Source organism: Pseudophryne corroboree, chromosome 1 (genome assembly GCF_028390025.1).
Source record: "Pseudophryne corroboree isolate aPseCor3 chromosome 1, aPseCor3.hap2, whole genome shotgun sequence".
In the NCBI taxonomy this organism is placed as follows: Eukaryota; Metazoa; Chordata; class Amphibia; order Anura; family Myobatrachidae; genus Pseudophryne; species Pseudophryne corroboree.
The window spans coordinates 216,173,030-216,186,830 of record NC_086444.1 but is presented as its reverse complement, the minus strand read 5'-3'; the positions used below and the strand labels follow the sequence as shown (position 1 = coordinate 216,186,830).

The following is a 13,801-nucleotide window of genomic DNA, read 5'->3' as shown; positions in this document are numbered from 1 at the left end:
AAAGAAAGAAAGAAAGAAAGAAAGAAAGAAAGAAAGAAAGAAAGAAAGAAAAAGAAAGAGAAATAGGACACTGCAGATATACTGTAATCAGCCTGGCACAGTAGTCAGCAACAGGAGATGCACTAGACAAGGGAACAGACAGGTAGAGCTAGCTCTACCAGCCAGGTAATCAATGCTAACAGATAGGGAGGCACAGAAGGGAGGGAGAGGGGTGTGTACAGGGAAGAGGTGCGTGTATGGCTGACAGGTTAGCCATGCATGCTGTAGGTGGGGAGGCGCAGGAGGGAGGGGGACAGGTGTGTGTATGGGTAAAGGTGTGGTTTGGCTGACAGGTGAAGCCATCCCAAATCGCAGCCAGAAACACTCTAGGAAAAAAAAAAAAGGTTTCCCCACCTTTATATGACACAACTCATGTCTGACAGAGATCATCTGGTCTTGCTTCACATACCCAGCAGCAGCAGGAAAGGGACAGCAACAACATGTACAGATAACTTCTCTGAGGAGCTGCTGCCAAGCCACCGATCTTTCAAACACCTGCTGAGACCCTCTGCCCCCAGCCAGGTCAGTGAGATATATATCATGGATGAAGGCATAGACAACCCAGCCTTCACCTCTCTTGCTGAAGTGGGGTTGAAGCCAGTTGATAATGGGAAAGTAGCGGTGAAAGAGGAGCCAGCACAAGACCACCATGCCAAAGAGGAGTTCAGAGAGGGACCCTGTGGATGGGGAAGTTTTACACCAAGGTTCCTGCAATGCTGTAACAATCCCAAAGGGTATTTAGTGATGTACAGCCTGCTGGCGATTATGCAAGGTGAGTTCTCAGAGCATTCCTTCCCTGATTCCTGAAAGCGTCTTACATCTGCAGCTTTCATGCAAACTTTCATTATCACATACTGTAAATTAGATTGTATACTACATAGAACAATACTGCATACAGCTACAATTACTTCCATCTTTACTAAAAGTAAACAAAGGAATAATAAAGCAATTAAATACATTTCATTCATATTAATAATATTTGACCACAAACTTCCAAGTTTTTCATACAGTCGGGTATAGCAAGGCATTTCCTATTTATTTATTTATTTATTTATTTATTTATACTGTATGTGTGTACATGTAATTTTTTAATACATTGACATTCAAAGCTTTTGATATATAATAGGACATTTGATATGAAAAATGGTCTTTTATTACTTTGCAAATATAATATTAAATTTTGACATTTAATTTTTGACATTTGTGTGATCCCTCAAAATCACCTCAGATGAATATATGTTGAATAGCTCAATGTTTATTTAAAGGGTTATCTACTGTATTAAGTTTTTATTTTGGGACATTTGGGTGGCATTGCGATGGAGAACTGTCTATGTTCAGTATCCTGTCATGTTATCTGGATTGAAGATCCCAGACATGCAGAGTTAAAAAATATGCAGTATATGGGGTAAATGTAGTAGGGTGTGAGAAGCCGAAGGTGGGAGAGTTTGTGCCCATATTTTTAAAGCGCCAATCATTTACAAGGCAAAACTTACCTGTAAATGATCCCCCACACACACACCTCCCCCAACATCCGCATATTGCGAAGCAAATAGTTTTCTTCTTTGTGCATTGTGCATGTGTGGTCTGGCAAGGGAATGCATGCACGCGCACAAAACAGTTTAGCCAATTTTAGATCTGCATGGACTAAAGAGCCCCATACACTACAACGATAATGCCAGATTTCATCTGATTTCAACCTTTCGGGTTGATAAATCGGATGGAAAGTGGCAAATCGGATGTGTTTCACCTTCAATCCGATGCGCGGTCCCGTAAGCATCGTATCAGAGCCTCTGGGTTGTTAGTGCTGCACTTGTGATATGTCGGTTCCTGCAGACATGGCTGGGATTGCATAAGATATATTGTATGCAAAAGGACCGCATACGATGTATCCTATGCGATCCTGCAGCCCGGGAGGCTGCCAGGCGGTTCAAGGGAAATCTTATGCGACATGAGGTTCCGACATGTCCCTGTAGTGTATGGGGCCCTTTAACGGCTTGAGCATGCACAAAATATACTGTATCACAAATTCTAGATGGCGTATACATAAGCCTGTAAAGCTGCGCATTCACGGTAACGACTTTCAGGGGAACCCAATTACCTGCGATTAATCCGTGGGTGCAAGTAACTGTGGCTGTATGATGCACTGACAGTTCCGCCAACTCACAGATTTTTGATTGCACCCCCATAAGGCTGCGAGCATAAATGTGAGTCTGGCACTAGAAGGAGCCGCCAGGGGTGCAAGTTTGAATGCCGTTGTTGCGTGTAATTGGTACCCCTCCCTTTGTATAATGCAAAGATGAGGTCGGACATCACAAGCACTTTAGGTAAGCATACCATTATTTAGAGATGCCATTATGTTTTTAATAAAAAAGATGCAATCTTTATAAATGACAAACCTGCATAGCCCCCATTGCAATGTATGGTGGCTGCAGACAGCGGTGGCCCTAGGCATAGGCAAACTAGGCAAATGCCTAGGGCATTTGGTATGCCTAGGTGCACAAGTAGCTTCTGCTGATTAAAATGATATGCGTCATACCTATATTCAGTGTGTAGCATTTCATATGCAGATAAAGCCACAGTCGCACACAGAATATGGGCATGCTGCATATCCTTTTAATCAGCAGAAGCTGCTTGCGCATTTTCATTAAAAAAAGTGCCTGACATTAACAGAGCTGCCAGCTGACTCACAGCAGGCATCTCCTGCTGCATGGCGCATTGAGGTAAGATGTATGAGGACACATCTGTATCCAAGCAGAGGCAGAGGTCACAGTGTTAGCGGCAGTGTGAGTGCTGTGTGTGGGGGTTGGTTGTGCAATAGTGTTCGGCATATGTATAAGGGGCATTATGTGTGTCATGTGTATAAATGCATTGATAATGTGCAGCAAATGTGTAAGGGGCACTATGTGTGTCATTATGTGTAAAATGGCACCAATAATGTGTGGCATATGTGTAAGGGACATTATGTGTGTCATTACGTGTATAAGGGCATTAATAATGTGTGGCATTATGTGTATAAGGTGCTCTACTGTGTGGCGTAACGTATAGAATGGGAACTACTGTGTGGTCTAATGTGACTAAAGAGCAATATGGTGTGGTGTAATGTGAATAAGGAGCAAATCAGTGGGATGTAAAGTATATATAAGGGGCACTACTGTGAGGAGTAACGTATATAAGGTAAAGTGGTACTACTATGTGATATAACGTGAATAAGGGACACTATCGCATGATAAAATGTGAATAAAGTTGCAGCACTAGTTGCAGAACTATGTGGCATAATTTGAATTGTGGGTACTATTGTGTGGTCATGCCCCTTGCCAGTAAGAACATGCCCCTTTTGAGCTGTGCACAGAATGTGCGCACTGTTCCTATTTAAAATGTAAGGGGTATGAACACCAAAATAAGGACTGCTATGGGTAAGGGGTGCTGGTGCTGGGAAAGGGGTGTAGGGTCAGAGGCAAAACTAGCAGCGGTGCTAGGGGGCACCAGCCAAAATCTTGCCTAGAGCATCATATTGGTTAGGGCCGGCTCTGGCTGCAGGTACATGAGGAGTGCAACAAATATGCGGGGAAATCCGTGATTTCTCCACACTATTCTGTATAGTATACAGTATATGGAGATAATACATGTATTGCTTTCTCCAGCTTAAAGGTTTTATTCCTTCTATAAATAGACCCGAGTTGGCTACATGACTGTGGGCAGCTACTGTACATCTTTTAACCACAGCATGTTAACTACATGTTAAAGTGCAAAGAAATTTGCGCTGTGTAAGTAAATGTTAATAATAAATAAATAACTTCTGCGTAAGTAGAGTCACCCTATCATTATAAAGGATTAATTAGCATATATGAAGATTGTTAATGATATGTAAAATTCTAATAAATGTACATTAAAATTAAGAGAAGTTGTACTGTGCATTTCATTTTTGTGGAGACAACACTTAGCTTCTCATACTGTAGTTACAATGGTTGTCAAGTGTCGATATTTTGTATGGAAAGGCTATGTTTCCAAATTCTTATGCCTTAATGTTTTGACGCTGTAAAGCAGTTAAACAGTAAAGGGCCCTACAGACATGCCGATCCGCCGCCGAGCTGCCCGGCGGCGGATACGGCCGACGAGCGACCCGGCGGCGGCGGGGGGGGGGGGCAGTGACGGGGGGAGTGAAGTTTCTTCACTCCCCCCGTCACGCGGCTCCATTGAAGTGCAGGCAAATATGGACGAGATCTTCCATATTGGCCTGCATGCACAGCCGACGGGGGACCAGCGATGAACGAGCGCGGGGCCGCGCATCGTTCATCACTGGAGCCTCCACACTGAAAGATATGAACGAGTTCTCGTTCATTTATGAACGAGATCGTTCATATCTTTCTAACAAATCGGCCAGTGTGTAGGGCCTATTACACTTCACTTGCTTGACTGAGTATCAACTGTAATCAAGCAAGTGACAGTATTTTGATTTTAATATGTTTTGCTGAGCTGTAAGCCTGACTCAAAGATTGACAGTTTTGTACAGTAGCTGTGTCTATGAATGCCGTTGCTGTGCAAAAATATGCTAATGCCTGCAGGAGGTGTCTGAAGGAAAAAGACGCCTACTGTCAGCATCTCTGAAGACACAGCACTAAATCTACACCGCAATCTTAGCCTAAGCTTACTCAGAATGGCGACATCCTGCCTGCTTGTGGAAGATCCAGACACTGGTCTTACCACTACTCTGAAAATGGGGCTAACATGTCCCCATTTTCTGGAAGCACAGGCAATGCCACTCCCGCCCTGCCCCCAAACGATATATAGGACTACGCTCCTGTGCATCCGCAGTCCCACAAACATCAGAGATCTACTTAAACTATCAGGCTTACGTAAATCTCTGAATCAGGCCCTATGTACCTTATTTACATGATCAAAAGCATTGGCGTATCTATAATTGGTGCATGGTGCACACAGCACCCTGGGTCCAGGGGGGTCTCACACTACACACCCTGCACACATTTTATTATACTTACCCCTCCAGAGTGCCGCTGCGGTCAACGCTGCATAGAACTCGCTGGGAAAATGGTGCGGCTGCCATTTTCCCAGTGATTTGCGCATGTGTAGTAGAGCTGTCCCCAGGAATAAGGCGCGGATACAATTCTCCCAGAGACCTGTACATGAACAAAGCCAGAGTTTACGCTGCCAGAAAGTATGGGGCCCGCACGGAGCCTGCACATGGGCCACCTCCTCTCTTAATCCTGCTCTGATTAAAAGCAATGCTTCCCTGTAATAACTCCCAAATTATGTGATATATTTTATTTTTCTCAGATTTTATTTGTTTGGTATAATAAATTCAGAATTTTTATTTCACAATTTATTATCTCTAAACTAGAGTTTTGTGGTCTTTTTTTCTTAAGTGCAGCAAATTCATGATGCTGTTTGGAATCTTAGGTAGCTGCTATTCAACTATTGGTGGCTGTGATCCACCTGTTGGTAGCTGTGATCCACCTGTTGGTAGCTGTGATCCACCTGTTGGTAGAAGTGATCCACCTGTTGGTAGAAGTGATCCACCTGTTGGTAGAAGGGATCCACCTGTTGGTAGCTGTGATCCACCTGTTGGTAGCTGTGATCCACCTGTTGGTATGTGTGATCCACCTGTTGGTATGTGTGATCCACCTGTTGGTATGTGTGATCCACCTGTTTGTGGCTGTGATCCACCTGTTTGTGGCTGTGATCCACCTGTTGGTAGATGTGATCCACCTGTTTGTGGCTGTGATCCACCTGTTGTGACAAAATGATAACAATGTGAGCAAACCGCACATTTTCCTATAAGTTTCCCTAAGTTCTGATTCCACGTTATTAGGTTTTGACCAGGATTCTTCCTCCTTAGTACATTTTTTATACTACAGTACATCCGTTGTAGATCTTAGGGCTATGGGCCTGATTAAGAAATGGACGATTTTGCACAGCAGCTGTATCTTTGGACACAGCTGCTGTGTGAAAATATAATGTCTGCAGGAAAAAGACGCCCACTGCTGGCATCTCAGATCTGTGTGCTGCGTTTGAAGATGAGTACGCCTAATCTTACTAAAAATGGCCACCTCCTGCTCGCTTGTGAGGTCAGTAAATCTGCACACAATGGTTTACATACATGTCTGAAATATGCCCCACGAGTGGTAACTGCATGAAGGAATGAAGTCGATGCAGAGGAGGGTGTAATTGGATGGTAACGGGACAGTTAATAGAGTGGGTGCGTTGGCAGAGTTATAGGTTATGTAGAGTTCTTCAAACATATCTCTTGCCTCAAGAATAGAGCTGTAGTTCAGGAGCACACACTTGATACAGATGCTTTGAAAGCAAATGCCTGGAGGGGGTGTTCCAGCTGCAGACAGCTAAGCACACGGTTAAACATTCTCAATTTTGTTCTGTGCATACAATGCTGTGCAGTAATGTCTGACTTGCATTCCACATTTCCACTAAATTCTTTTAGAAAATGAAATAAGAACACAAAGGATTCTGGGACTGACATTAATGTAACAAATTCACACATCCAATGTTTGCACCCTAAGCAGTTGCACCAATGACTGCAAAATTATTAATATTTTTGAATTAAAGTATCTTGAGTAAAGAGGAAGGGAAGGGAAGGGGTTCCCCCATCTGTTTATTCATTTTACATGGGTTAATGTGACAGTATATAAATAACAGAAGTGTATTTTACATATGAGGGTTGCAATACACCACAAAATATTGTTGTGCATTTACTAAAATGTATACACATTACACAGCACACACGATTCTGGCTCCCCCATATTCACTGTTAATGCTGCTTTACTGACAATCACAGAGTTGTTGGCCACAGACAAGTAAGTGATATTACAATGAACGGTCACATCACAATTGTCACTCACATCAAAACTCAGAATGCAGAGATGTGGTTGTGTGAAAATTAGTGATGTGCACCGGAAATTTTTCGGGTTTTGTGTAGAGATGTGCACCGGAAATTTTTCGGGTTTTGTGTTTTGGTTTTGGGTTCGGTTCCGTGGCCGTGTTTTGGGTTCGAACGCGTTTTGGCAAAACCTCACCGAATTTTTTTTGTCGGATTCGGGTGTGTTTTGGATTCGGGTGTTTTTTTTTCAAAAAACCCTAAAAAACAGCTTAAATCATAGAATTTGGGGGTCATTTTGATCCCAAAGTATTATTAACCTCAATAACCATAATTTCCATTCATTTTCAGTCTATTCTGAACACCTCACAATATTATTTTTAGTCCTAAAATTTGCACCGAGGTCGCTGGATGACTAAGCTCAGCGACCCAAGTGGCCGACACAAACACCTGGCCCATCTAGGAGTGGCACTGCAGTGTCACGCAGGATGGCCCTTCCAAAAACACTCCCCAAACAGCACATGACGCAAAGAAAAATGAAAGAAAAAAGAGGTGCAAGATGGAATTGTCCTTGGGCCCTCCCACCCACCCTTATGTTGTATAAACAGGACATGCACACTTTAACCAACCCGTCATTTCAGTGACAGGGTCTGCCACACGACTGTGACTGAAATGACGGGTTGGTTTGGACCCCCACCAAAAAAGAAGCAATTAATCTCTCCTTGCACAAACTGGCTCTACAGAGGCAAGATGTCCACCTCATCATCATCCTCCGATTCATCACCGTGTACATCCCCCTCCTCACAGATTATCAATTCGTCCCCACTGGAATCCACCATCACAGCTCCCTGTGTACTTTGTGGAGGCAATTGCTGCTGGTGAATGTCTCCATGGAGGAATTGATTATAATTCATTTTAATGAACATCATCTTCTCCACATTTTCTGGAAGTAACCTCATACGCCGATTGCTGACAAGGTGAGCGGCGGCACTAAACACTTTTTCGGAGTACACACTTGTGGGAGGGCAACTTAGGTAGAATAAAGCCAGTTTGTGCAAGGGCCTCCAAATTGCCTCTTTTTCCTGCCAGTATATGTACAGACTGTCTGACGTGCCTACTTGGATGCGGTCACTCATATAATCCTCCACCATTCTTTCAATGGAGAGAGAATCATATGCAGTGCCAGTAGACGACATGTCCGTAATCGTTGGCAGGTCCTTCAGTCCGGACCAGATGTCAGCATCAGCAGTCGCTCCAGACTGCCCTGCATCACCGCCAGCGGGTGGGCTCGGAATTCGTAGCCTTTTCCTCGCACCCCCAGTTGCGGGAGAATGTGAAGGAGGAGATGTTGACAGGTCGCGTTCCGCTTGACTTGACAATTTTCTCACCAGCAGTTCTTTGAACCCCTGCAGACTTGTGTCTGCCGGAAAGAGAGATCCAAGGTAGGTTTTAAATCTAGGATCGAGCACGGTGGCCAAAATTTAGTGCTCTGATTTCAACTGATTGACCACCCGTGAATCCTTGTTAAGCGAATTAAGGGCTCCATCCACAAGTCCCACATGCCTAGCGGAATCGCTCAGTGTTAGCTCCTCCTTCAATGTCTCCAGCTTCTTCTGCAAAAGCCTGATGAGGGGAATGACCTGACTCAGGCTGGCAGTGTCTGAACTGACTTCACGTGTGGCAAGTTCAAAAGGTTGCAGAACCTTGCACAACGTTGAAATCATTCTCCACTGCACTTGAGACAGGTGCATTCCACCTCCTATATCGTGGTCAGTTGTATAGGCTTGAATGGCCTTTTGCTGCTCCTCCAACCTCTGAAGCATATAGAGGGTTGAATTCCACCTCGTTACCACTTCTTGCTTCAGATGATGGCAGGGCAGGTTCAGGCGTTTTGGTGTTGCTCCAGTCTTCTGTACGTGGTGCCTGTACGCCGAAAGTGTCCCGCAATTCTTCTGGCCACCGACAGCATCTCTTGCACGCCCCTGTCGTTTTTTAAATAATTCTGCACCACCAAATTCAAGGTATGTGCAAAACATGGGACGTGCTGGAATTTGCCCAGATTTAATGCACACACAATATTGCTGGCGTTGTCCGATGCCACAAATCCACAGGAGAGTCCAATTGGGGTAAGCCATTCTGCGATGATCTTCCTCAGTTGCCGTAAGAGGTTTTCAGCTGTGTGCGTATTCTGGAAAGCGGTGATACAAAGCATAGCCTGCCTAGGAAAGTGTTGGCGTTTGCGAGATGCTGCTACTGGTGCCGCCGCTGCTGTTCTTGCGGCGGGAGTCAATACATCTACCCAGTGGGCTGTCACAGTCATATAGTCCTGAGTCTGCCCTGCTCCACTTGTCCACATGTCCGTGGTTAAGTGGACATTGGGTACAACTGCATTTTTTAGGACACTGGTGAGTCTTTTTCTGAGGTCTGTGTACATTTTCGGTATCGCCTGCCTAGAGAAATGGAACCTAGATGGTATTTGGTACCGGGGACACAGTACCTCAAACAAGTCTATAGTTGGCTCTGCAGTAATGATGGATACCGGAACCACGTTTCTCACCGCCCAGGATGCCAAGGCCTCAGTTATCCGCTTTGCAGCAGGATGACTGCTGTGATATTTCATCTTCCTCGCAAAGGACTGTTGGACAGTCAATTGCTTGGTGGAAGTAGTAAAAGTCGTCTTACGACTTCCCCTCTGGGATGACCATCGACTCCCAGCAGCAACAACAGCAGCGCCAGCAGCAGTAGGCGTTACACGCAAGGATGCATCGGAGGAATCCCAGGCAGGAGAGGACTCATCAGAATTGCCAGTGACATGGCCTGCAGGACTATTGGCATTCCTGGGGAAGGAGGAAATTGACACTGAGGGAGTTGGTGGGGTGGTTTGCGTGAGCTTGGTTACAAGAGGAAGGGATTTACTGGTCAGTGGACTGCTTCCGCTGTCGCCCAAAGTTTTTGAACTTGTCACTGACTTATGATGAATGCGCTGCAGGTGACGTATAAGGGAGGATGTTCCGAGGTGGTTAACGTCCTTACCCCTACTTATTACAGCTTGACAAAGGCAACACATGGCTTGACACCTGTTGTCCGCATTTCTGTTGAAATACTTCCACACCGAAGAGCTGATTTTTTTTGTATTTTCACCAGGCATGTCAATGGCCATATTCCTCCCACGGACAACAGGTGTCTCCCCGGGTGCCTGACTTAAACAAACCACCTCACCATCAGAATCCTCCTTGTCAATTTACTCCCCAGCGCCAGCAACACCCATATCCTCCTCATCCTGGTGTACTTCAACACTGACATCTTCAATCTGACTATCAGGAACTGGACTGCGGGTGCTCCTTCCAGCACTTGCAGGGGGCGTGCAAATGGTGGAAGGCGCATGCTCTTCACGTCCAGTGTTGGGAAGGTCAGGCATCGCAACCGACACAATTGGACTCTCCTTGTGGATTTGTGATTTCGAAGAACGCACAGTTCTTTGCTGTGCTTTTGCCAGCTTAAGTCTTTTCATTTTTCTAGCGAGAGGCTGAGTGCTTCCATCCTCATGTGAAGCTGAACCACTAGCCATGAACATAGGCCAGGGCCTCAGCCGTTCCTTGCCACTCCGTGTGGTAAATGGCATATTGGCAAGTTTACGCTTCTCCTCCGACGATTTTATTTTAGATTTTTGAGTCCTTTTTTTACTGATATTTTGTGTTTTGGATTTTACATGCTCTGTACTATGACATTGGGCATCGGCCTTGGCAGACGACGTTGATGGAATTTCATCGTCTCGGCCATGACTAGTGGCAGCAGCTTCAGCACGAGGTGGAAGTGGATCTTGATCTTTCCCTATTTTTGGAACCTCAACATTTTTGTTCTCCATTTTTAATAGGCACAACTAAAAGGCACCTCAGGTAAACAATGGAGATGGATGGATACTAGTATACTTATGGATGACGAGTGACTGACGACACAGAGGTAGCTACAGCCGTGGACTACCGTACTGCATCTGCTAGTATAGAGATGATAATGATATAAAAAATATATATATATCACTACTGCAGGTATATATAATATAATGACGGACCTGCTGGACACTGTCAGCAGACTCCTAAACTACTAGTATGAAGAAGATAGAAAAAAAAACCCCACCACAGGTAGGTATACAATTATGGACGAGCACTGATGACACAGAGGTAGCTACAGCCGTGGACTACCGTACTGCGTCTGCTAATATAGAGATGATAAAGATGATAGAGATGAACAAAAAAAATATAACACTACTGCAGGTAAATATTTATATAATATAATGAATGACGGACCTGCTGGACACTGTCAAAAGAATGCGTTTATAGAATAAATAAAAAAAACACCACAGGAGTGTTTGACTTTTTCAGGCAGACAATATACTGGTGGTCACTGGTCAGTCACACTGGCAGCAAAAGTGTGCACTGTACTCCTGCTATAACTGCACCCCAGTCTCCCCCACAATTCAGCTGTGTGAGCAGTGAGCACTCAGCACAGTCAGATATACATAGATGATATTATCATGCAGCACACTGAGGCTGAGCACAGATATGGTATGTGACTGTGTATCGTTTTTTTTCAGGCAGAGAACGGATTATATTAAATAATAAATAAAACTGGTGGTGGTTGAAGAAGATAGAAAAAAAAACCCCACCACAGGTAGGTATACAATTATGGACGAGCACTGACGACACAGAGGTAGCTACAGCCGTGGACTACCGTACTGCGTCTGCTAGTATAGAGATGATAATGAAATAAAATATATATATATATCACTACTGCAGGTATATATAATATAATGACGGACCTGCTGGACACTGTCAGCAGACTCCTAAACTACTAGTATGAAGAAGATAGAAAAATAAACCCCACCACAGGTAGGTATACAATTATGGACGAGCACTGACGACACAGAGGTAGCTACAGCCGTGGACTACCGTACTGCGTCTGCTAGTATAGAGATGATAATGATATAAAAAAAATATATATATATCACTACTGCAGGTATATATAATATAATGACGGACCTGCTGGACACTGTCAGCAGACTCCTAAACTACTAGTATGAAGAAGATAGAAAAAAAAACCCCACCACAGGTAGGTATACAATTATGGACGAGCACTGACGACACAGAGGTAGCTACAGCCGTGGACTACCATACTGCGTCTGCTAGTATAGAGATGATAATGATATAAAAAATATATATATATCACTACTGCAGGTATATATAATATAATGACGGACCTGCTGGACACTGTCAGCAGACTCCTAAACTACTAGTATGAAGAAGATAGAAAAAAAAACCCCACCACAGGTAGGTATACAATTATGGACGAGCACTGACGACACAGAGGTAGCTACAGCCGTGGACTACCGTACTGCGTCTGCTAGTATAGAGATAATGATATAAAAAATATATATATATCACTACTGCAGGTATATATAATATAATGACGGACCTGCTGGACACTGTCAGCAGACTCCTAAACTACTAGTATGAAGAAGATAGAAAAAAAACCCCACCACAGGTAGGTATACAATTATGGACGAGCACTGACGACACAGAGGTAGCCACAGCCGTGGACTACCGTACTGCGTCTGCTAATATAGAGATGATAAAGATGATAGAGATGAACAAAAAAAATATAACACTACTGCAGGTAAATATTTATATAATATAATGAATGACGGACCTGCTGGACACTGTCAGCAGAATGCGTTTATAGAATAAAAAAAAAAACACCACAGGAGTGTTTAACTTTTTCAGGCAGACAATATACTGGTGGTCACTGGTCAGTCACACTGGCAGCAAAAGTGTGCACTGTACTCCTGCTATAACTGCACCCCAGTCTCCCCCACAATTCAGCTGTGTGAGCAGTGAGCACTCAGCACAGTCAGATATACATAGATGATATTATCATGCAGCACACTGAGGCTGAGCACAGATATGGTATGTGACTGTGTATCGTTTTTTTTCAGGCAGAGAACGGATTATATTAAATAATAAATAAAACTGGTGGTGGTTGAAGAAGATAGAAAAAAAAACCCCACCACAGGTAGGTATACAATTATGGACGAGCACTGACGACACAGAGGTAGCTACAGCCGTGGACTACCGTACTGCGTCTGCTAGTATAGAGATGATAATGATATAAAAAATATATATATATCACTACTGCAGGTATATATAATATAATGACGGACCTGCTGGACACTGTCAGCAGACTCCTAAACTACTAGTATGAAGAAGATAGAAAAATAAACCCCACCACAGGTAGGTATACAATTATGGACGAGCACTGACGACACAGAGGTAGCCACAGCCGTGGACTACCGTACTGCGTCTGCTAATATAGAGATGATAAAGATGATAGAGATGAACAAAAAAAATATAACACTACTGCAGGTAAATATTTATATAATATAATGAATGACGGACCTGCTGGACACTGTCAGCAGAATGCGTTTATAGAATAAAAAAAAAAACACCACAGGAGTGTTTAACTTTTTCAGGCAGACAATATACTGGTGGTCACTGGTCAGTCACACTGGCAGCAAAAGTGTGCACTGTACTCCTGCTATAACTGCACCCCAGTCTCCCCCACAATTCAGCTGTGTGAGCAGTGAGCACTCAGCACAGTCAGATATACATAGATGATATTATCATGCAGCACACTGAGGCTGAGCACAGATATGGTATGTGACTGTGTATCATTTTTTTCCAGGCAGAGAACGGATTATATTAAATAATAAATAAAACTGGTGGTGGTCACTAGTAACTATCAGCAAAACTCTGCACTCTGAGTACTCCTAATGCTCCCCAAAATTACTAAGTTAGTAGTAAATCAACTCAAGTGTCTCTATCTATTCTAACGGAGAGGACGCCAGCCACGTCCTCTCCCTAT

The 13,801-nt window shown here is 43.8% G+C and overlaps 1 protein-coding gene across 1 annotated transcript in view; it reads left to right on the top strand.

Moving 5' to 3' along the window:
- Positions 1–363: 363 nt before the first annotated feature.
- Positions 364–13,801, top strand: part of SLCO4C1 (solute carrier organic anion transporter family member 4C1) — a 146,320-nt gene continuing 132,882 nt past the window's right edge. Inside the window, exon 1 of the mRNA XM_063964072.1 lies at positions 364–811. Within this exon, the coding sequence (XP_063820142.1) occupies positions 400–811 (412 nt within the window). The 5' untranslated portion in view covers positions 364–399. The remainder of the gene's footprint in view (positions 812–13,801) is intronic.